At 39.4% G+C, this 22,500-nt stretch overlaps 1 protein-coding gene and 2 long non-coding RNA genes across 14 annotated transcripts in view; 1 reads left to right on the top strand and 2 right to left on the bottom strand.

The window, feature by feature from the left end:
• Nucleotides 1-9,613, bottom strand: part of LOC138010855 (uncharacterized) — a 12,065-nt gene extending 2,452 nt beyond the window's left edge. The window contains exons 1-2 of the long non-coding RNA XR_011124569.1: nt 9,115-9,613; nt 7,873-8,438 (exon numbers count right to left, since the gene is read on the bottom strand). This is a non-coding gene — a long non-coding RNA (uncharacterized lncRNA). The remainder of the gene's footprint in view (nt 1-7,872; nt 8,439-9,114) is intronic.
• Nucleotides 1-21,665, top strand: part of LOC138010846 (adenosine receptor A3-like) — a 22,299-nt gene extending 634 nt beyond the window's left edge. The window contains exons 1-4 of one of the 12 annotated variants that reach the window (XM_068857866.1): nt 12,224-12,361; nt 15,130-15,250; nt 16,205-16,325; nt 18,807-21,665. In XM_068857866.1, coding sequence (XP_068713967.1) covers nt 18,923-19,909 — 987 coding nt within the window. In that variant the 5' untranslated portion in view covers nt 12,224-12,361; nt 15,130-15,250; nt 16,205-16,325; nt 18,807-18,922 and the 3' untranslated portion in view covers nt 19,910-21,665. Of the gene's footprint in view, nt 1-12,214; nt 12,362-14,759; nt 15,064-15,094; nt 15,251-16,007; nt 16,058-16,204; nt 16,326-16,418; nt 16,933-18,806 lie in introns of those variants that run through there. The other 11 variants (XM_068857869.1, XM_068857865.1, XM_068857868.1 and 8 more) reach the window with 11 other exon arrangements.
• A 661-nt stretch (nt 21,666-22,326) lies between these two features.
• LOC138010851 (uncharacterized) overlaps nt 22,327-22,500 on the bottom strand; it is a 24,949-nt gene continuing 24,775 nt past the window's right edge. The window contains exon 3 of the long non-coding RNA XR_011124565.1: nt 22,327-22,500. This exon is cut by the window's right edge and continues 388 nt beyond it. This is a non-coding gene — a long non-coding RNA (uncharacterized lncRNA).

Below are 22,500 nucleotides of genomic sequence, written 5' to 3'. Positions count from 1 at the left end.
CAGAGGACTTTCTCATATACACGAGCGTGAAGTACAGTCACACGTGTAGTGACATTATCAGTGATCGTAAAGTTGCATGGTCTATTGCTAGCAAGACGCATTCTTGTGCTAAAAACGCAAAGAAAAGTCATAGTAGAAAACGACCAGCGAACTTAAGGTACTCAAAGTCTGTAAATATTAGCTTCGGGCAAAACCGATATTTCATGCGATTACCGCGTCTGTTCATAATCAAAGCGTAAGCGGCCTCCACAAGGGGTGAGAGATAAAAGCCCTTCAAAATGAAATAACCAGTCCTCAGTTGTTCAAAAGGTGGATAAGGCTATCCACCGGATAAGATAAGCTAGTGGATAAACACTAGCGAGAGCAATTGAGTTATCCAGTAGATAGTGATTTATTCAGTGGATAACCCTAAACAGCCTTCGAACAACTGGGGCCTGGAGTTTTCTTCTGGACGTTCAGATTTTGTAAATCAGGCTATAGCCGTTGCAAAATTGAAAAAGAAAAATCTTGTACGCGAGAGGGAGATTACATTTCCAGTTATTTGGACAGTCAAAATTATCGTGGGAATGAATTTCAACCCACTCCTCTAAAACGATCTGAACCCTTCGTGAAGGAAAATTAGTGCTAGTCAATGCTTTTCTGCTGCGGATCGTCTATTTCACTTCAATAAAGTGCCAACCAAGTCTTCTGGAAGCCGCAACGGCCATCTCCGCATTGCCCACAAGGAATACAACATCCACATGGAAATTGACACGAGGACTTTATAAACACTTGCTTTCAGCCTTTGTGCCTTAAAAATCTTTCTCAAATAATTCAGCATTCTTATACTCCGCCGCGAGAGAGTTTTAAGACTTTTGACGTCATGTTTTGAATTAAAGACTAGGTTAGAAAAATGCGCCAAAAATTGTGGTCCATGTTTGTGTTGATTGAAGCTCTCTGTGCATCATTGCCTTCTAAGTTGTGTCCTACCATTCGCTATTTTCACAAATCCCATAATACAGTTCATTTTGGGAAGTTATTTGCATTAAAACAATGAATATCCAGTTCACTGAAGCAAGAGTAAGCAAGAGTAAATGACTTGTATTGTTTTTATGCAAAGCACACCCTAAAACGTATTGCAATATGGGAATGGGAAAGTACTAGCGAATGATCTAGATCTCTATCAGTATACAATACAACTCAAGTGCAAATTAGCCTACCAAGCCTCGATACCATACAGTGAATTGAAAAGAATTCTTGCTCTAAAATGAGGGTTGGTAGGCTAATTTGCACGTGGACAAAAGAATTATAAATGTGACCGCCATTTATTAATTCTTTTGTCCACGTGCAAATTAGCCATAGGGGCTTTTCAGGGCCAATGAAACACAATCAACGAAACTACAGAACAGAACAACAACATTAACAACAGCTCAGTTAAGAACCCAAGTGACCGGTGGCAAACCAGTTGGCTACAGTATTTAAGTGCGGTTGAGAAGTTGAACCAGGGATTACCTGGAACAAATTCAACGAGTGGTCAGAACGAGTCTTGAATCTGGGAACTCCGGATCTCAAGGCAACCGTCCTAACCACTGGGCCACACTGCCTCCTCACTCAGGTATTATGGTAAAGGTTAGCAAAATAGGAAAGGTGTCCCCTTTTTAATCACAATAAGCAAAGTTATGAGCGTTTCTGCTCTGTGCAATGAAGCAGTACTAGCTACCTTCAGATTGGAGTACAAGCAAGACTACGAGAACGAGTTCTCAGTTGTGAGCGCGCACATTTCGAAACATTTCTTTCTTTAAACGTAATGCGCGAGCCCGGTACAGAAAACTCGCCCTCGTAGTCGTTCTCGTACTCGTACTCCAATCTGAAGGTCGTTAGTGTTTGCTTGTGGGGACCGAACGGCATTTTCGAAGAAGACTCTTCTTCGAAAATGTCCTTCGGTCGCTCCGAGTAAAAACTAGTAATTGAAATGACGACTCGAAATTAGCTCAAATAAAATGATATTACAAAGTATTCAAGAAGCAATAACTCCACAGTGAATAAACAGTAAGGAATTGTTAGATCCCAGGCCAAGAAGATCGCCTATTCCGGGAAACGGTTCCGAGTGCTTCTTTACAGGAGTCGAGACTACGACCCTCTGCTACTTACAAGTTCCGACGTTCTACCACGTGGGAGCTAGGTCATGTGAGAACTGTCCTCCATTACTGCTGGGACTGAAATTGTCCAAACAGTCCACTTTTGTTTGCGCTGAATAATAAAAGAATAATAAAATGGCGGCCATTTTGGAGTCAGGTGTATAACAAAAACGAAAAATGCTCCATTTCCGCAATTGAATCCTAGCCGACTTTAGCGGGACAATAGTCATTTGAACTTTGTTGAAGGGCTAAGCTCTCACTAGTCTCTTATAGCTCAGTGGTAGAGCATCCGAACTGGCATTCGGAAGGTCGTGGGTTCGACTCTTGATCGGGAGCACTCGGATTTTTCCCGAGTATCCCCGAGTCACCATCTCCCACGAGTCTCCTATAGCTCTGTGGTTGAGCATCCGAACTTGTAATCGGAAGGTCGTAGGATCTACTCCTGCAGCGCGGCACTCAAAGTTTTTCCGATTATTCCCGAGTCACCATTGGAAAAAGATAATAATCATGCTGTCATTTCGTTCTCTTCATTACAATAGCAAGAATGTCGCGTCTCAATTTCGACAATTCCAGTCCTACCGATAATCAAGGGCAATTGACACACGAATTAATGGCCTGGATCCGCCATCTTTCTTATAGTTCAGTGGTAGAGCATCCGATCTAGTCGCGCAGGTGGTGAAATAAAGTGCCTTTAATTCATGATCAGGCCTGTGAGATTCACTCGCAATTTAATTTTAGTATCCTAGCAATGAGTCAACATAAAGAAAACGACATCCCTTAGCTTCCTTAATTCCCTTTGTATATTTTCAGAGTTCGTAAATTTTATGGCTACCCTACGGAGCAATTAGATCTGCTCTTCCAAAGTTTAAGTATCTCAGTCTTCACATATACTATTGAGGTGTGGAGTTGCTGCTGTTATGAAAAATATCTAAAGAGAATAGAAAAACTGTTCGCTAGGACTTTTAAGTCTGGATACTGTTCGAAGAAACTAGAGACAGCAAATTATGGAAAAAGATCACATCTAACACCACTGCACGTTTTAAATCCACTTTTGTAACCAGTAGTCTAGTAGTTAGTAATTATTTTTCATCTTTTTTTTTTCACATATTTCATATACATTGTAAATAAGGCACGGATGATGCGTTATTGGTATCTTTTTTCATTTTAAGCGTGATTTTAAAAATCTTATCAGACCCGGTCCGCCATCTTGAATTTGTACCGCGGTATCAGAAACTGTCAGTGGATTGTGATGTGACGTCATATCATGATTGCAGGAGGTTGGCCTAAAATCAGGAATCTGGAATCCGGAATCCGGAATAAGAAATTCGGAATAAAAAATCCGGAATCCGATATAAGAACCTTAACCAAAGGCCTACACTAATTTACGAAACGAAACGAAACGAAACGAAACGAAACGAAACGAAACGAAATGCAAAAAGAATCCCAAACATTCGTTAAAGCTAACCTTAGTTTTTAGGCTTAAGGCTATTGTGACGTGTTGACGTCACGTCCGTCTGCTCCTTGGTACTCGAGATTGCATCTGAAAAGACCAAGCGACGTAAATTTGAGAGATGTTGGAGAAAATCGCAGCTTCATATCGATCGCCAGTTATCTGAAGATCAATGCGAATTGGTTAGGAATATGGTAAAGAATGCGAAACAGAGTTATTACTCTTCCATCATTTCAGAAAATGTCTCAGATCAAAAAGCTTTATTTAACACCGTCGATCGATTACTGTACCGTAAGACTGACAGTCAGTATCCATCATGTGAGTCTTCTCTAGAGCTATGCAATAATTAACTTTTCGGATTTCTTTGTGAACAAGATCACTAAAATACGGACAGAGCTTCCAACTTTTTCGACTGATGACATTGTATTGTTGTCCTTCACCGAACAGCTGGACAGCCCTCGGTTCAACACTGCTCTTGATTGCTTTATTCCTACTACCGAAACAGAATTACGTGGTCTCATTCTTAAGAGTGCTAAGAAATCCTGCTGTCTTGATCCAATTCCTGCCAGCTTACTAATTCGGTGTTTTGATGACCTACTTCCGGTTATCACACGAATCATCAACCTCTCATTCTCATCTAGCACGGTTCCGACATCTTTGAAACAAGCTGTTTTATCTCCATTACTAAAGAAACCTCTGTTGGATTATGAACTGTATCCTAACTTTCGTCCTGTTTCGAATTTAGAGTTTATTTCGAAAGCGATTGAGAAAGTTGCTTCAGTGCGCGTTCTTGATCATTTACATGAAAACGGTCTCCAAGAGTGTTTACAATCAGCATATAAGGAACATCACAGCTGTGAAACCGCCCTGGTTCGTGTACAGAATGATATTCTTCGTTCTGTTGACGACAAGCGCTGTGTCATTCTTCTATTACTTGATATGTCTGCCGCCTTTGATACTGTGGACCATTCAATCCTTCTAAAAAGGCTGCAATCTCGCTATGGTATCTCGGGTTCAGCATTAGCATGGTTCAACTCGTATCTGAAGGACCGCTCGCAGTTTGTAAGAATCGGAGGAACTTCATCCAGCGTACAGGAACTGATTTGTGGTGTACCCCAGGAGTCTGTTTTAGGGCCCCTCCTGTATGTTCTTTACACAGCTCCGGTTGGAGATATCATCCGCAAGCATGGTCTGTTCTTCCATCTATATGCAGATGACCAGCAACTGTATACCTCTTTCTACTTTGAGGATGAAACGGAGATGGCAGCGGCAACGAGACGAATTGAAATGTGCGTTTCTGACATCCATTCTTGGATGGCTGTAAGTATGCTGAAATTAAACACTGATAAAACAGAGCTCCTTTACTTCCACTCAAGATTCCGTCCACGTCTACAACTGAATCCCATTCAACTTGGATCTGATGTCATTTTCCCATCTTCTCATGCAAAGAATATTGGTGTTATCTTTGATTCCTCAATGACAATGTCACGACATATAAACGCCATTGTAAAATCTGGTTATTATCATCTGAGGAATGTTCTGACATTAGTCACCACCAAGATTCTCATTCATGCTTTTGTGGTTTCAAAGATTGACAGCTACAATTCGCTTATATTTGGTCTACCCAAGCATATGATCGATAAACTTCAGCATCTGTTGAACGCTGCAGCTTGATTAATTATGGTAGAAAATAAATATGATAGTATAACTCCAATTTTAAAAGATCTTCACTGGCTACCGATCGAGCAGAGAATTATTTTTAAGATTATTTTAGTTACTTTTAAGTGTCTTAATAACCTGGCTCCGTCATACTTAAAGGAACTTCTCACTCTGTACCGGCCCAATAGAACCCTTCCGATCATCCTCAGATAATCTTAGGCTTGTGACGGTTCCCTACCTTAGGGAACTTGGCTATAGATCTTATTCAGTTCAGGCACCTATCCTCTGGAACTCTTTGCCTTTTCACATTAGATCAGCTGATAGTATTAATTCTTTTAAATCTAAACTTAACACGTATTTGTTCAAATCAGCATATATAACCTTTAGTTAGTTAGTTAGTTTGTTTTATTGTTTGCATTTGTTTAGCCATAGCTGTGTATATTAATATGTGTATTTATTTTTTATTATATTTTATCGAATGTATGAATTGTAAGGCGCTTAGGACAGTTTGTATAAGCGCGGTATAAGCTTTTACCATTTATTATTATTGGTAAACGGTTTGTTTAGGCCGAATTAGGCCTAAGGATAGCTTTAATAAATGTTTAGGATTGTTTCTGTATCATTTCGTCTCGTTTCGTTTCGAAAATTAGTGTAAGCCAAGTGACTTTGGTTCAAGTTATTGTAAGGGATTCCCGATTTCTTATTCCGGGTTCCAGGTTTCCCTTTCGGATTCCGAATTCCGGATTGCGGCTTCCAGATTCCTGATTTTAGGCAAACTCATTGCAGACTCGAAGCGACGCGACGCTCACTGTTTTGCCTTGCAAATGAGTTTTCTGTTTGTGTGGAGCGAAAATTCAAATTTCATTTTGGAATATTTTACGACCATATGATGTTCTGTTATAGTGAGGAAAAGACTGCTTCAATTTCTAACGAACTAAGTCTTTTTAGCGACGACGAAAGTGGGGAAAATAAGCCCATAAATGTAAGCTGACGTTTAATTGGGCCTTACCACAGGATACCCAGACTCGGAGGGTAAAAAAATGATAAGGATTTGCATGGGAATCTCGAGAAAAAACTGAAAAAGATATTTACACGCAAACGTTTTTAATAAATAAGCCGTACTTTATTGTCCTGGTGACTTTCTCGCTTTCTTTGTGGTTATTTGCCTGTTTGCATAAGATTTAAGCGATTTCTCAACCTCCCGTGTAATATGGGTATAGGATATCAGTATGTGGTACAAAAAACCGAGGTATTTGTGAATAAAAGAACATTTTAAGCTGGAGGAGCATATGGCTTGTTTAATGATTTGTGAAGGATAATATATAGCTAATTTACATTTCAAATTAAAATTTGTTTTGACCGCACAGTTTGCTAACGCTTTACTTTGAGCTTATCATTACTGGACTGTTTAATTAGAAAACAGCTGGTGTGTTTATAACACGATGGGGAGTATATTACGATACATACTTTCACTGGATAAATTAGATCAACTAATACAAAACTAACAGATGCTTGCCTTGCCTCTCAACTGAGTGTCAGAAGTAATTAGCGAATTGCTTTGGTTTTGAATTATTTCACTCAGTGATTGGTTGAAGTTCGCGCGCCACTTTTTCAACCAATCAGAAGTGAAACCAAAACCAATCGTCGTTCGCGCGTGCACATTTTCCCGCGCTTTGTGTCGGCTTCGTGTAATTACTTCGAGGTTTGATTGGTCTACTGGATTGTCTCCGTCCTTTTTGATTGGCCAAAGTAATTACTTTGGTTTTGCTTTTACGTCACTCGATTGAAACTCGCTCTATAAATTTCTATTTAATTTTGAACCTGTCAAATTGTACGCCCTTTTGATTACCCCTTGAAAAACAGGTGCACATGTGAAAATTGTCAGCGATTGCCAACTGCAGCTGAGTGCCAGTGTTGCTTAGAGTTCCCGCACATTGTGCAAAGAATAAAGAGGCAGTAGAAAAGGGTAAATGTGAGCAGCCTCCATCTTGTATCACTGAGCATCCAGGGTTTCAAGCTGTATGTTTCAACAGATAGGTGTTACAGGCAGCCTGGTATCAATATAAGCAACAATATTACCAGTCTTACGATGGGCTGGAGGAGGAGTTATTATTCGAGGGATTTCATTTTCCTGATGAATAATCATTGAGAGAATTTCCCAAAAATTGATTGACAAGCGATGAACAATTAACGTAAGGGTGGCATAGAGAATATCCACACCCAGTCACAAACAATGTGAGGAAAGGTGTTTGTAGTATATACCACATCTGCCAGATAAGCAAAATTGAAACAAGTAGTTTTTGTCTCAGTTAGAATATGCAAAACTTAAGCGCTTTTTCTAGCACATGCTATCTCTGGTCAATTTTGAAATGTGATCTAGGCCTACATAAAAAAATCAACTATCTTTACTTATGAATTGTTAATGTGTGCATCTGTAATGTGCTCTGAAATGAGTTCTTCAAATCATGGCCGGGCAGTCCAGGATTATTACCAAGAATGGATCAAGTAGAATAGCCAATAAATGGAGACTTATTCAAGAGGTTTGGGTCTTTCAATTTCCTTTTTGTATCTAAAAGTAGATTTTTGAAGTATTTCCCTTGCACAAGAGAAAATAGACTTCCATATAACTTTTAAATCCAGGATTACCTTTTCATGGCTACTGAATATTTAACCAGGCACCAATGTGGTCACTTTATCCATGCCTTGTGTATGTCCTCATCAGTTGAACCTAGACCGGTGTGCATCAACGAGATCTTGTTTTCTCCGGGCAACACTGCTTGGAATGTTCTTTGGGAAGTTTACTGCCCCTGGCTCATAGTCCACTCCTAATCTGTGGCAAGCCGTGTTAAAGCATCAGCCATTAAACTTTCAACATGGACATAGGATTTCGTCTCCTTACTGGGCTTTGCCACCCATTGTTTTTGAGTCTTAGGAAAGCTAACTTTGTATCTGGCTTCCCCACTGTGTATCCCAGATTTTACCATTACCTCCTTCCGTCCAGTGTTAGCATTGTGGTCTGGGGCTTTTAGTTGTGTGCGTCCTAACATGCCTTTGTGGGAAAAGTGCTCGCGCTTGGGGCAGTATTTCAGCTGTTCCAAATGGTACACCTCAACCTCTCCTGTGTGGCAGAACTCTGCAAGCTTCTGAATATCCTTCAAAACTTGTTTGTTCAACACCACTTCTTCAAGAACTATGTAGGCAGGGGTGTCAGGCTGCAACCAAGTTTTCAAGTTCAAGTTTAAGTTTATTGTAGAATTTCATTATATAATACATTTTTCAATCTGCACTGCTCGCAGGTAGCAATAGCTAGTCGAGGCGAGCAGTCACTGTGATTAGATGTATATACAAGAGAGAACAAGTAGAGAGAGCTACGGTAATCAATTGTGTTTTACAAACGAACAGGTATACGAATACCTAGTGTACAGAGTATACAGTCAACTAAAATAAGAAAATATCATCTAAAATCAAACCAATACAAAGTGTAAATATGAAAAGCCAAACTACTAATATATTTTTGTTATTAAGACAGATAAAATTGCGAGGATACTTTCCCCTATTTTTTCGGAGGACAAAAAAACCCGTTGTGCTCTCAGTGCGAGCTTGTAGAGAAAGGATGAATGGCCTTATCTCAAAATACCTTGAAGAAGATAAAAAGGCTCTTTTTCCCGCCATACTAAAGTCAATTTTGGTGCCGACGGCAAACGGGAAACCTCAAACCGCTAGCAGCCGTTTGCCGTTTGCCGTTTGCCGTAAACGCGATGCTAAAGGTCCCTATTGTAAAATCCTCAACTTGAAGCTCTTTGGGGCAGCGCTTAAAGCCTTCCTCCTCCATCGCATTAGGTGATGTTACTTCGTTTACCCGCACCAAACTAAAATAGGCAACCTTACCTTCATCAGTTATCATAGTGAAGGTGCAGTATTTGGCATTGTGACCAGGACTGTCACAACGTCCATCTCCAATTAAATTCACTTGCCCTTCCCTTTTAATAGCTTCTAAAACAGAGGATCTCTCTTCAATCCATGCTTAACCAGCGGAAGGAGGAACCTGTTTTGTATGTTGTAAAAGGTGCTGTGACTAAAAAAAAAAAGAACAATAAGAAGAAAGGATGCAAATTGGAATTTTTGGGAAAAGGTGTGTCCACTAAACAAAATGGCAGCTGAAGTTAGTAACTTACCCATGGCAAGTTTTTAATCGCTGGCTGCGAAGTCCAGCAGTAGTCATCATGATTACTTATGCACCTTATCTTAACTGAAAGCATGCTGCCACATGTTCTCATATTTGATTCAGAGATTAAACCAGCACATTTAGGGCAGGATTTCTTGAGTTTCTTTAAACAGGACTCAAAGACAATGAACTTTTGCTCCTCATTTGGGGATTCTTCATGAGGGGATTGCAATTCACCTTTATCATCAGTTCCCCGAAGCAGATCCTTCCTTACTTGCAGTGCTATAATCATCATCACCATCATCATGCATGGGAGCAACAGGAGAAGCCAGTGGCTCCTGATCTAAAGGATAGAAGTAAGATCCTTTTTGTAGGCAGGCTTATCATTTTCACCTTTGGGTTTCTTGGGGGAAACTTGTGAAGAGGTTTCTGGGGTGATCAGTCCTTTGTACCATTGTCTTCAAGGTCAATGTTTACTTGGATTCATATTACAGCGTATGTTTTAACATCGGTTTCTGTTGAAAGTGATCGAGTGTACCTGGCTCCCACACAACACTGAGTACCCACATCATTCTGGATTTTCTCAGTTGGGGTAGAATCTTCAAGGGCGGGCCCTTCACAGCTGTCATTAGCTGATAGCTGCTCATACTTGCATGTACCCTCAGTTGGAGCTAGGATATTATCTACAAGAGTGGGCCCTTCACAGTTGTCACTAGTTGAATGTTGCTCATAGTTGGAAGCACCCCCACTGTTGCCAGCATTGTTTTCTTGTAAATGTTTCAAAACCTCTGGGTGAACAAAAATCAACAAATAAATTACAAAGATGAACCATTTGACAAACTGGTCCTTTTTTAAACTGCTGTTTATTGACGTACAGCACAAGCATCTTTTATTGCAAGTGAAGAACGGATTTTTTAAAATAGAATGTATGCTGGGGTTTCCATAAACTGTCAGGAAGCCGGATTCAATTTCCCACCTACCCTAGTTAAAGATGCGTAGGAGCGAGCGTTTACCAAAGTCTGTCAGCCATCAGTTCCAAAATGTATCCAAACACCAATAATGGTATCTTAGAGGTAGAAAAAAAATTCACGGACATTCTTGTCCGCCCGCACGACTTTGGCGATCGCAACGCAACTGGCTCAACAGAGTAACCCCGATCATCTTTGCTAGAAGCAACAAATAAATCCCCATTAAATGCTACTAACAAAACTAAGCTCAGAATCTACCAGTCCAACGTAGGTTCAACTCTTCTCTACGCCTCAGAGACGTGGAGAACCAACAAGAAGTTGGAGAGCAAACTTCGGGGCTTCGAAGGGAGATGCTTACGGAGAATATTGAAAGTCAGGTGGCAAGAAAAGGTGTGCAATGAGGAGATCTGGAGGCGCACAGGGGTGAACAACATCGCTCTGGACGTGAAAAGAAGACGGTGGACGTGGCTTGGCCATGTCCTTCGCATGAAGAAAGGCCGGTACCCGCTCGAGGCGCTGTCTTGGGCGCCCCCTGGAAAGAGGCACCGGGGTAGACCACTCGGCACTTGGCGGAGGATCATCGAGGACGAGATGAAAACATCTGGAAAGACGTGGAACGAGCTGCGGTGGCTGGCCCAGGACCGGTCTGAATGGAAGAAGTTTGTCGGTGCCTTATGCTCCCCCAGCGGGGCTCCGAGGATTGAGTGAGTGAGTGAGTAAATGCTACTACACACATACACCAAGAAAGCAAAAAGTAAACACAGAACAGCAACCTTTTAATACTGTTTAATCAAACCAAAATGAATGTAAGGTTATACACATTAATTGTATATCTGTACCATTGCTTAAGCGAGCTCAACTCACCTCCTTTCTTAGCTCTTCTGAAGGGCGCTGTTCCGGTCGAGCATCACTACTTAATCTAGGTCACTTCGGTTGATGACCGAAAGAAAACAATGAGGGAACTGAGCTTGGTATGTTTCTTTTAAACTTTGTGTTCGGCATTAACTTGGCTTTAAGATCATTTTAGAAGCGGTCAGGAGTGAAATCGCTACACACGTAGCTGTACTCAAGTGAAGGAAGGTCTTCTGTCCTGATCCTTACTAACCACGCTCTTTGCAATGCTAGATCTTTTCGTGGAATACGATAAAAATTTACTTTGGACTCTTTCGTCCAGTAGTCATTGCATCCAGGCACGCAGCAGTGAGGCATTATTTTTCCACACCAATGCAACAATATATAACTTGAAGATTCACATATTTATAAGTTCTGACAAAAACCTCGTGCTCGAAAATGGCGCTTCACCATGTGACATCATGACAGTTTGGGCTACCACGATCAAAATTCAAGCTGACAGGCCTCGATCACGAATTTACTTTGGCCCCATTTTTTCGCCACATTTTTCATCAATATGGTTAATTATACCTGCCAAAATATTTATTTTTACTTCGATATTGACTTGCATTTTTCGTAAAATTAGGCTTGAGTTGCCCTTTATGAACCCCATATGACATAAAAGAAGCATCTTTCTAAATTTTCGAAGTTGAATTCGGAAGCTCCGAAGACAAATCGTTGTCAGAGATGATTTTATAACAGGTGCAAATGCAACACCTCTGGGCCTTTAAGGCCTCTGCCTTTCAATTTAGTGTTTGCTTCAGCAAGACTTTAGACCAACAATATTCTTCGTTACGAAAAATGATTTTTTCATATTGCATGAACGAAATTAATGATTCTATTTCCTTTTAACTGGTAATAGGTAAAGAAATATCATGCGCTGTAGATAACCACCCACGTGAAAAGGGTGTAAATTTTACATAATGCCGGTGAAGATCAGAAGGCAATTCAGTAACAATATATAATGGTAAGGTGTACTGATAACACTTATCACGTTCAAGCAAAACTAACATCAAGGCAAGCTGTCATAGGAGAAAACCAAAGTACAATTATGTTTCTCTTGCTTTTCTGTTTTCTCATACAAAGAAGGAAAGAAGGGGAGTTTAAATCTGTGAGTTTATACATGACCTTCTTTTTTAATTCCCACATCAAATAACGTACAAATCTGTACATATGCAGATCTATATATATATATATATATATATATATATACAGAGAGAGATAGACAGCCAGAGAATAATTCCTTACTATTTTTTCAAACTTCAAAACTCAAATTTTGTGATTATATTCCTATTTTCTTGAACAGCGAACACATATATTTGCATTTTTCTCAGTGGCAAATATTTCTTGCAACAGCAGTGAAAATAACTTGTAAAATTAACGGAAAATAAGCATTTTAAAGTCTCCTTGAATGCTAAAATTTTTCTTTTATTTATAGTAGGGTGCTAGGAGTTCACTTAAATGTGACAAAGAGGAATTAAATCCCCAAAAAGTAAAACCCTAAATCACTGGAATATCAGGCTCCGGCCGGAAAATTATGCAACACGTATCTATTTATCAACGCTAATATTTGTTAAAAATATTAGTTCTTAGGAAAGACGCGATCTGCTCATGTGGTTGTAAACATTATCACGGAAACCATCAGGCCCAAAATGATTATTTTTATTATGAAACGTGATGCTCTTTCCTCAAGATATAGGGAAGATATCTGTTTACAAACATTGCTTTTGCTATTCATATTTGCGAACCAAGGAAACAAAAGACTCTTTGTTTTGAAAGCCAATGAGGCTCTGGTTGGCACATTAATGACTACAGATGACGTCAACGATATCTTCCCTATTTTAACGTAACAAACACAAAACGGTGTTGTTGTTTTTCGCTAACAAAGCGGGAATATTGAAAGGATGAACACAGCATTTTTGTTAATAAAACATTGTGCTTAAGTTCTTTGTTATGAAGTAGAGGAACATAATCCGGAAACTGAGAAACATGAAAGCGCTCATTTTCTACTAATATAAGTTTTACATTGATCGCATCAATTACTGCTTGGTTTGTTCCTCTCATAGGAGCGATTTGCTCGAAGATTAGAGCGAGACCAATCATAACTTCAAAGCGTACATTTGATTGCCGCGTCAAAACGCACCTCCTCTGTCAATCGAACGATATACGTGCTCCTAATGGGCAGGTTGCTTCTTGCAATTGTGGTAAGGAGAGAGCACGTTAATTTTTCCTTGTTGTAAATATTTACCTCCCTTTAATCTGAATAACAGTGGGAATATACGATTCAACCTCGTAAATTTCTGAGTCAAACACAAGAAACTCCTAGAATTATGAGCTAATGTTATAGCGCTAAAGTAGGGTTACGTCACATCCAAAAGCAAACTGTATATTTCTTTTATTTAGACTTTTTTTTTAATCGGGAGAAAAAAAAAAGACAGGACAATCTGCAATGCGATTTCATACACCCAGCAAAACTGAACTGAGTTCAGACCTCGATAGTTGCCCTTTTATCGCTTTAATGGCCAAATATAATAAGATTTTCTTGAATGGTTGACAAATTTCACTGCTTCCGCCAAATAAAACCTGGCCTAGGTGAAGCACAGGATGATGATGATAATAATAATAATAATAATAATAGTAATAGTAATAGTAATAGTAATAGTAATAGTAATAGTAATAGTAATAGTAATAGTAATAGTAATAATAATAATAATAATAATAATAATAATAATAATAATAATAATAATAATAATAATAATAATAATAATAATAATAATAATAATAATAAAACATTAAGGGAACACGAACAGACATTGGCATTTTCTTTCCTTGTCGGAAGAGTTCAAGCTTTCTCTGCTGAGTGCGACACGTTTAAGTTTATTCGATACGTGCGTATTACGACGATAGGGCATCAGTAATTCAAACTGAAGAAAATATCATTTCCGAACGTATTCCATTCCCTTTGTCTGCTTAAGGAGTAATAAGGGTCGACCAAAACATACCACTTACTTACTGTAATTGAGGTCCGCAAAGTATGGTAATAACAAAATCTCGGCCAATCCTATTGCACTAATTGTCTATGATCCAACCACAGACGCAAGGAAAGACGTACTTGTTTGAAATATGAATATACCTATAAAACTTTATAATCTTCAAAACTGAAACACAGCCACTTTTCAATACAAACTAGGAGAAAGCTTTCTTAACTGTACGTGCCTGTTCTTGTATCACGGCTTGCTTGTCTATGACGTTCACGCGACCAAAATTAATTTGGCCCGGTGTGTTGCTTCATTAAATTAACGAGTAAACAAACGAAGGACCCGCGGATGAAAGAACGTGCTTAATCATCAAACATTACTCGAATAGTACAATTGTTCGCGAAACCTTGCCTAAAACTGCTTTCGTACCAAAGCAGTGATAATTTTAGAGTACAGATAGCTGATGTCATAACCATGTCGAGCAATAATTACCTTTTCTTTATCCATCGTCTCCGTATTGTATTTGAAGAAGGATTACTTTCTTTTCCTTCACAAAAAAACTAAAATGAAGGTTTTTGTTTAGTTCTGTGTTCTGGGATCTACTGAGATTATAGTCTAAGGCAATGGCATTAATCTCTCTGGAATGAAATTATAACTAATTTTGTACTGAGCCATGGGTTTTAATCGCATATATATGAATCCGCTCCCTTCGAATCTTCGAATAGCTGTAGATTTAATGAATTTCAAGTTTGGAAGCCGTTTTCTCTTGCATACGTTTAACTGACGTGGCAAAATGAGATGTTGGTTGTGAAACGTACGTTGACGTCAAGTGAAGGTCAGTGAGCCTATTGTAGAATTGATCTTCGCTCGCAGATAGCAGCTTATATTCTCTTATTTACAGAATAGGTATTTGAAAGGACAGGAAAGGAAAGGAACTTTATTGTCTAGTCGTTTTAGCGCTGGAGCACTAATTGGGGACACTAGCACTGTAAAGTGAAATTAACAATCAACGCAAAATACCGGTAAGTCAAATGTTGGTTTTTGAGGAGAGGGGAAACCGGAGTAGTTGGAGAAAACCTCTCGTTGCAGAGTAGAGAGCCAACAAACTCAACCCACATATGATGCCGAGTCGAGGAATCGAACCCGGGCCACTTTGGTGGGATGAGAGTGCTCTCACCACTGCGCTGATTTGTCAACTTGGCAGTACTAAGGGGTTTGTTTCTATGTTCAAGTCGGAACTTTCAAAATTATACCATCTCAGTTTAGGTATTGAAGGTGCATGATTCATGAAGCACTCAACCATAATTGACATGGCGAAAAGATGAATTCCGAAGACTCAAACATCAGAAATATGACTAACATTTTTTGTCTTTGCTTTGCGGGATGATTGTACTCGTGGTTGCAAGCAAAACTCGTCATGTACATCTACATGCATGCGCTTTCAATGATTATGATCCGACAGAGCATCAAATCCCACTGTAAGCTTAGTACAGTTGCAAACAATTACTCCAAAGTACGATTCATCACAAGTGATTTAACAATCACACGATCATCTTTAGGAATATATTCCTTTATTCAAAATTTACTTCGGATCACCTATCGTTGTTAAGTAAGCGATGTTTGAATATTGCATTTTAAATGCGGATTTAAAAGCAATATTGAATTTTTGTCTGATCAGGAAAGCTTGGAGTTTTTATTTGTGACACCTGGCTAGTACCAGTAATTTTGCAATTGCCTTTTTTTTCTAACCACGCACGCAATAAATTTTCTATTTTAAAGCATAAAGCCAAGCCGCTCCTTTGTATGAAGATTATCTAAATTTGAAGAACGTGAGTAGAATATCTCTCATAGGTGACAGCTGTTGGCCGAGTATTTCGTAATTGTTCGCCTATTTGTTTTTCATATTTCAATCTGTCATGTTATATTACTTTAATATCAGTGTTGTCAGTTTTATATCGATCGGCTTTTTCTTTTAGTCTATGCTTGGGCCCGGCATGATTTCTAGACATAACGTTTCCATGGCGAAATTCAAGTCAAAGCTGGAAGCTGAAACAAATTAAAAAAAAAAAAAAAATGTGGCCAGCATGAAATGAGTTGGTAAGTTAACCTAAGAGTCCTTTAATAACCACTCGCCTCTCTCAGACAATTTAGCTACTAATGTAAGCACGGCAAATAACGTACGTAGGTGTAATGATAGAAAAAAAATAACCAGTCATCTTATTAAACTTCTACAAAGAGTGGTGACGTCATAAATGGACGGAGTTATGATAGAATCGAAGGATACCATTTGTTGTTCCTAAATTTGTTATAGAGAAAGTCAGCCAGCACGTTGAGGTTTTGGTATTTCACGCCATATTCTTTCATGTCAAGGCGATCAAAGAAGACACCAACGATTTGTTGTGGATCTTTTGCTCTGGCTGGTAGAGTGTTATCAGCCTTTGTCGCCATTAGTAACCAAATTCAAAGTCCACTTGCTTACACAGGAATTTCTGGATCCGGGGTGTGAGCAATAAAGCTTGAATGAAGAATACATTGGCTCAATAAAGCAACCCACTCGAAGTGTCACTCAACGGTTTGGATACAATATAAGCTCTGTTTCTTTAGAGTAAACTCTCAAATTTTCCCACGCTGATACTTTAAGAGTCTTTCCAAATCACAGAGAATTTTGAGGATAAAGTCTTTAGGCGCTCACAGCAAGAAAACGGTGAGATAGAAAACAGCCCTTGACACTTAATTTTTAAGAGCCCTTAAGTACGCCTCGTTGTGAATTTGATAGCCTGCATGCGAACCCAGACGTATTTCCGGCGGTCGTTTCTCTCCCCCGAAAAAATAGGGGGAGAGAAACGACTGCCGGAAACACGTCTGCGTTCGCAGGCTATGAATTTGAGGATGTGAATTTACTTCCGCGTTATATTGGTCATAAATCAGTCTTTCTTTAGGTCTATAGTTTGCCCCAAAGCCGAGATTCTTGGTAGTAACTTGCAATTTGTTCTTAATTGGATGTTAAGTTGCTTGCCAATGACCTTTCGTTGTTTTGAGGTTTGAAAAGTGTCAGAATCAACTCAGTTTCCCTAGTTTGGAATCCACACCACAGGAAAAGCTGGTTCTCAGTTTGTGTTTTTGTGTTTTCAAATAGTGGCCCCAGAGCTATACAACGTGGGCGGTTTAGTTGTGTTTATATGTCGAAAGGAAAAGAGTAAGATCGCAGAATTTTATAACCAACGCTGACAGCCAATTTTAATAACGCCCGTTCGTCGGCGCTCGAACGAACCGGTGTATGCGTGCTCAATTTGGTCATATTTTTTTCCACATTCTTCGAAATCGTATGTTTCAAACTTCCTTAGAACTAAGGAGGCCGTCCTTGTACCCACACATGATACATAGGGCGTGTCAGCAATTGATTATGTATTTGGCAAAACACTGTTACTCTAAGGTCACCGTGGAATCTCAGTAATATATCATATATATCATCCAGCTAGCTTTGCAAAGATTCTCTAGAAATCTCTCAAGGAAAATCAGTGGCAATGCAGTGTCTGCATGGATGTTACACTATATATTCAGTACCCGCCTTGAACAAAAAAAAAAAAAAAAAAAAAAGGCAAGACTGAAAAAAAAAAGTCCAAGTTGTACGTTTTGGCAACATGGAAACTGGAAAATCATGAAAACACTATTTCTGCGTTAATCTACATTTCAAAAGCATAAACGATAATTTGGTTGCAAGTTAGTATTCAGTAAGTCGCTAGTCGACCACTTCACGTCTTGCGGATATGCTCTGGTAAAACTGAATACGCTTTGTGACATAGTAAAGAAGAAAGAAAGTAACATGTAAAAAAAAGAAAAACCATCAGCCAACACCTTCTTATGTTTCATATGTTTCCTTTTAAGGAACCATTTAAATATTCTCATGTTTATGCTAAAATTTGGATTTTATGGCATTTATATCTAAATCTCAATGTGTACATTCTTTTCTTGTTTCGTGCCTTGATCGTTTATTTTCCGTTTCGTGAAGTGCGAAACAACGGCAACTTCAGTTCCCGGGTGCTTTTAGTACCTGCACTAAATTATCTCTGTTCTGGTTGAGGTTATGTCAGTCATCTTGAGAGCATAACTAAGAATTTTTTAACCCAAAGTTGGTTTTAAAAGCGCGTCGTAAATGATTTGAATAAGCGAGGAAAACCTCGAAACATCTCGGTTTAATAGACATGTCGAGAAAACGGAAGACGCAAGCATCGCATGATCATAGTTGTTCCAATAATAAAGCAAATTACAAAGTCAAATTGTTACCACATCAACATGCAGCGAAGTGAATCCGTGAGTACAAAAGGCAAAACAATTTTTAATGAAAAGGAAATTAGATGCTCTTTCCAACTTTTGTAAACAAGAAGAGCAATTAACTAAACTTTATTGCCAAACAATATGTCATCTTAGATCATTACAGCTGCTATTTAAGAGTGTTCTAGAGCCCAAAGAACTATAATTTGTGGAATCACATGTTCTTTATCGCACTTTGTTTGCCTCGTGTACGGAAGAGCATTAAGTATTACTGAACTTGTATTTTTCTTTTTATTATCATGATAGAACCTTTCAAGGCAGCTGAAATCATTCCCTTTAAACGACCGCGTCAAAGATCTCGGATAAAACAATTACAGTTCTTTGTCGGCAAAGCTTTTTACAGTTTTATGGAATAATTATAAATGAGAATGAGTTCGCAAGGAGCAGGAAATATGACAGACTATGGACGTCGCCACATTCCTCTTGACACAATCCCTTCAATGGTGTTCATGGTATTCATCCTGGTCATAAATGGCTGTGTCGTTTTGCTAGGCTGCTCTTCTAACATGAGATCTACTAGCAACATATTGCTGGCCAGTTTGGCTGTATCTGATTTCCTCGTGGGATTTGTCGGGATTCCGCTTCTAGTGGCTTGCAGTGCTACCTACGAGACACCACTATGCCTAAGTTCCAACATCTTTTTCAAGTTCATCTCGTTATCAACGGTATTGCACATTACTATCATTACCTGTGATCGTTACTTATATATCACGTGGGCACTGCGCTACCGTGATATCGTCCAACGCAGGCGAGTTTGCGCAGTTCTTGCCTTGATTTGGTGCATAAGCCTCCTCACATCATTGGTTCGCCTTTCATGGACATTGGATGTCAACATCCATACAGCAAAAGAAGATCTGGCGTTGGTCCAGGAACACGAGATTACATACCTTTTGTTCAAATTTTTCGTGTTTTTCTTGAGTCCCCTGATTCTCATGATCATTCTCGACGTACGGATGGTGTTGTTGCTAAGAAAGCAGTATCAGAAAATTGTACGAGAGAACTTGCCGGCCGAATTCATGAGACGCGAGAAGAAGTTGCAGGTTCGGCAAAAGCGAGTTGTACTACGGTGCATTCTGTTGCTATTCCTGTATTCAATTTTCTGGTTGCCTTATTTCATCCTGGAGATTATTCAACAAAATCATCCCCAAATACCGGAAGATGTTGTCATCATTATCTATTATCTTAGGCTCTGTCCACCCTTGTTTAACCCGCTTGCTTACGCTTTGAGGAAACAAGACTTGAAAAGTAAAACCAAGGGAATCTTCTGTAAGGTCTCCAATTACACTAGTAAGGACATCTGGATCAAAATGTCCACTGACAGATCATTAAGCAGTTCAGCACATGTGTAAAACCATGATCAATTTCTTCCTGTAAGAAAGAAGAATGACAGACTTCATAAAATATGAAGTTCTATAAAGGATCCTTGTTTCTACGACAGCAAGGTGTCACTGTGTCTGCCTAGGACATAGAGATGGTTAATCATAAGATCGCAAGGCGCAGCAGGGAAGCACAACTTCTAAACGGACCTTATATAGCATACTGTATGTCGCCATTGGCACCACCTTCCTCGCATACCCCATAATCTCCTGACAGAAGAAGACCTATAGTCCTTCTTTTACAAATTACGCTAAGTCAGTAAATTGTCTTCTTTACACTTACGAGTCAGTGATAGCATCCTGACTTGTATAAGTCCAGTAGGCTAAAGAGAGGAGTTACTAAAAAAAAATCCATATTTTCTCAAAGAATTTGAAAAGGTTACCAATCGGTATAACTTTTCTAATCGTTTTGAAATGGAAACTTAATTCTTAACCCTAAAGGTAAGCGTTAAGTCTAAAAACGATGCACCTTGTTAAAGTTGAAACTATTCTGTTGCATTGGTGTTAGTGTCCAAAGAAGGAGTGCTAAGATAGACCGCCCCCACCCACCCCACCCCAGCACGACCCAACTCCGTTCCCGTGACTGCTGCATAGTAGTTACAGTTTAACCCGGACAGCAGGAACATTGATTGAGAAAGAAAAGATAGCTCATATTGTAGGCGTAGAAGTCCCTTGCAAGTTCCATGTTTTCCGTATTTATGAAAATTATGACTTACTACTACAATTTACTGCAGTGGGCTTTAAGAACGAATTAAAAAATATATTTGTTCTCGATCAGTTCTTTGACTGTGTCAAAGCGCTTGTGTTCCCCCGTGTTATCTGTTCCTCCGAACACTGGGCACTAGCCGCTGTGTGTTCCCCTTTCCCTACCCATTAAACATGTAAGTGTTCACCGGTCATTATTTTACCAATACAGAAAGTATCATAATCATGTACTGAAATATTCCATGGGGAAGGAAGGGGGGAACACACAGGGGGAACAAATAACAGATAACACGGGGGAACACAAACGCTGTGACAACGGTGTGAGGAAATTACTGAAACAAGCGGATGACAAAAACACACTAATGATGGATGTACATCTTTTCCGGCAACTGAGTTGTAATTTTTTCAAGTTAAGTTGACATTCAGACATTTTCTGCCTTAAGTTATGTCCGGCCTCAGTTATCGATCGAGTTCTAATTTTGGTCTGGTCTGGATAACCCCAGTAGTGTAGCAGATCTCGTAACCTGCTATTGTTTGGTATTGTAAATGTAAGCGGCTTAATTCTATTGTTTATAATGAGTCCAAGTAATTGTTTCAATTGTTTAGTCTTAAGCTTTTATATTTGGTTACGAGAGCTGCTACATCACTGCTAAATAACGGTTTTATCACAACAGCCGCCACGCATTTGTTGTGAACGTGACTTAGCATCATTCTAATTAACTGTGTAAATTGGAGTAGAAAAGGGAACAATAGGAATATGTTCAGGTTTTTGGGGGGTTTTCATTTGACGTCACGGCGGTCATGTTGGTGAACAGAACAATGCTGTAAAATGACTTTTGGAAATTTGACTCGATTATTATGCAAACCTTATGGGGCCATTTTCTATTGTTTTGTACACCAACATGGCTGTCTCATCACGTGGATGAAAACCAAGGATAGTGAATTATTATCATTTCAAAGAAAAATTGCAAACAATTAATTTATGGCAACAAGATTGATTGACAAAAAGATAGGCAAAGTAGTTTATGAATTGGTTGTGTTTCTTCTTGTAGGGACTTGACTACTCTTTGAATTATAAACTGTATCAAAAGTCAGGGGCACTGTTTTGATTAATAGTGTCACGGTACGTAGTCATAGTGCCTTAATCAGCGTCGCCTCGTTGTATTGGCCCTGTATATAATAGAGTCAGGGCGGCCCATGTCTTCCACCTCCCCGACCTGGGTTTTACCCTTGGCCCCGAGGTCGTATGTGTGCTGAGTTTCAGTCAATCTCAATCTGACTCGGGGTTCTCCGGTTTTTCTCCCTCATCAAGATCGATTCTCAATCAATTAAGTATTCTTTGATTGCACTCACGTGATAAGACGGCCATGTTGGTGGCAAAACAATTAAAAAATGTAACTCAAGTTTTGCATAATAATAGAGTCAAATTCCCAAAAGACTTTTTCGCTATTGTTCTTTCCACCAACATGGCCGCCGTGACGTCAGATGCGATCAAAGAATACATCCGACTGCGGGCGGATACCCTCGATAGGAATAACCTCCGCTATCCTTTCCTTATAATTTCATTGGCGCAAATGAATAAAAAGTTGGTATTATTATTTAGCAGAGTGGCCAACGCGAACAGCGTGGATTACAATACCCAACTAAATTGAATGATTGCGTTCGACATTAATAGGAGAGCACAATCTAATCTTGGGTATCCTGTGCATCGGCTAAGCTTTAGCAACGTTTCAGTTTTCGTTGGTCTGCGTTTTCAGCGCCATCTTGAATTACGTGAAACGTGCATGCCCATCTCAGTTTTGATACTTCATATACGCAAACGAGATCGCACACCTTGTGATTGATTTGGACCAACACGC

The sequence above is a fragment of the Montipora foliosa genome, chromosome 7 (genome assembly GCF_036669935.1).
Source record: "Montipora foliosa isolate CH-2021 chromosome 7, ASM3666993v2, whole genome shotgun sequence".
Lineage (NCBI taxonomy): Eukaryota > Metazoa > Cnidaria > Anthozoa > Scleractinia > Acroporidae > Montipora > Montipora foliosa.
The sequence above is the reverse complement of the archived record's forward strand: the minus strand, read 5'-3'. Positions and strand labels throughout refer to the sequence as shown.